This window comes from Fonticula alba, assembly GCF_000388065.1.
Source record: "Fonticula alba strain ATCC 38817 unplaced genomic scaffold supercont2.4, whole genome shotgun sequence".
NCBI lineage: Eukaryota > Rotosphaerida > Fonticulaceae > Fonticula > Fonticula alba.
This window is the reverse complement of record NW_009242974.1, coordinates 2,159,447-2,161,513: the sequence shown is the minus strand read 5'-3', so window position 1 is coordinate 2,161,513 and position 2,067 is coordinate 2,159,447. Positions and strand designations below refer to the sequence as shown.

Sequence of the window (2,067 nt, the reverse complement as noted above, 5' to 3'; positions counted from 1 at the left end):
CCCGCCCCCGCCCCCGACAGCCACTCGCGCCTTCTCCACCGCCACCTACGACGCCACCATTGCCAACCTCAATGTTACCAAGGACACCAAGGTCATCTGCCAGGGTATGACCGGTAAGCAGGGTACCTTCCACACCGAGCAGGCCATCGCCTACGGCACCAAGATGGTCGGTGGTATCTCCCCCACCAAGGCCGGCACCGAGCACCTCGGCCTTCCCGTCTTCGCCACCGTCGAGGAGGCCCGCAAGGCCACCAACGCCGATGCCTCCGTCATCTACGTCCCTCCCCCTGGCGCTGCCAAGGCCATTCTCGAGGCTGTCGAGGCTGAGGTCCCCCTGATTGTCTGCATCACCGAGGGTATCCCCCAGCAGGATATGGTCCGCGTACGTGACTGGCTCCTGCCTCCCCCAAGCCTCCCTTATCGCCACCCGTTTGCCATCCCCTGACCAATCCATGCCCTGCTCCCCGCCCTCCTCCATCCGGCCCGCACCCTCGTGCTCTCCCCTCTTGCCCCTCTCCTCCCTGTCCCCCTCGCTTGCGCGTACCGACACCACAGGTCAAGCAGGCCCTCCTTACCCAGAACAAGTCTCGCCTGGTTGGCCCCAACTGCCCCGGTGTCATCCGCCCCGATGCCTGCAAGATCGGTATCATGCCCGGCCACATCCACACCCCCGGCCGCATTGCCATTGTCTCTCGCTCCGGCACCCTGACCTACGAGGCCGTGGCTCAGACCACCGCCGCCGGCCTCGGCCAGACCCTGTGCGTCGGTATCGGTGGTGACCCCTTCAACGGCACCAACTTCATCGACTGCCTGAAGCTCTTCCTCGCCGACCCCCAGACCGAGGGTATCATCATGATCGGTGAGATCGGTGGCTCCGCCGAGGAGGAGGCCGCTGACTTCCTGCGCGAGTTCAACTTCTCCCTGCCCAACCCCAAGCCCGTTGTTTCCTTCATCGCCGGCCGGACTGCTCCCCCGGGCCGCCGCATGGGTCATGCCGGTGCTATCATTGCCGGTGGCAAGGGCGGTGCCGAGGACAAGATCCGCGCCCTCCAGAACGCCGGTGTCGTGGTCGCCGACTCCCCGGCTCGCCTTGGCTCCACCATGCTGGAGCTCATGCAGAAGCTCGATGCCCAGAAGAAGTAAGCTCCCCAGCCTCACTGACCGCGTGGTGGCCCCCTCCCGCATGGGTGGCTGACAGGTGCGCGTGAGTGCGCATCTGTCACGCGTCTTCCCCTCCCCCCCCCACTCCCCCCCACTCCCATATGTGTTCCCCCACAGCCGGGAGAAAAAAAACATACACGTAAAACACATACATAGCTCTTCCCCCCTTTCTGCCCTCTGGCACCGGCCATTTTCATGATCGGATGGCAGGGGGTGCTCTCCCCCTCCCCGCCTCTCTCCCCTTCTCCCCGTCTCTCCTCCTGCCCGCGGTGTGTCCTATCTCCCTGTCCCCCACGCCGCGGCGTGGGCAGCTCATACACCCCTCTCTATATACATACATATATACATATACACCTCCGCATATGGGGGCGCACAAAGGTGGGCCACCATTTTGACTCCTCCGGGCGTAGGAAGGGCAGCGGGGGCATAGGCCTCCATCATTCCAAACACGCTCCCGCACACGCATGGGTGGCAGCAAAAGCTCTCTGCGAAACATCATCTATAACAAGAGGACATGAAGGGGGGGGGGTCCAGGGCGGAGGGAGGGAGGAACACACACGCGCACAGCGCGTGGCAAGACACACCTGTACACCTACACACACACACACACATACACCGGTTGTCTTTTCCTCAACCACATGCACAGAGAGGGTTTGTTCTCCTTCGATAGAGAACAGCGGGCGCAATCCCTCTTGCCGTCTATGCCGTGAGCGCGCGTAGGGGTATGAGCAAGCACATATCCATACACACGCTTTCCTCGGTCCTTCTTGGCTTGCATTCGCACGTAAACGCATGTGGCCGCATGTGTCACGGCGAAAAGTCAAGAAGGGGAGAGAAAGGAAGGGGGGCGGCCTGGCGGATGGACACGCTCAAGAGCATGTGGGCGCGCGAACACCACATTGCGTG

The 2,067-nt window shown here is 62.8% G+C and overlaps 1 protein-coding gene across 1 annotated transcript in view; it reads left to right on the top strand.

Moving 5' to 3' along the window:
* H696_03012 (succinyl-CoA synthetase alpha subunit) overlaps positions 1-1,543 on the top strand; it is a 3,020-nt gene extending 1,477 nt beyond the window's left edge. The window contains exons 3-4 of the mRNA XM_009496898.1: positions 21-382; positions 556-1,543. Coding sequence (XP_009495173.1) covers positions 21-382; positions 556-1,143 — 950 coding nt within the window. The 3' untranslated portion in view covers positions 1,144-1,543. The remainder of the gene's footprint in view (positions 1-20; positions 383-555) is intronic.
* Positions 1,544-2,067: the final 524 nt, after the last annotated feature.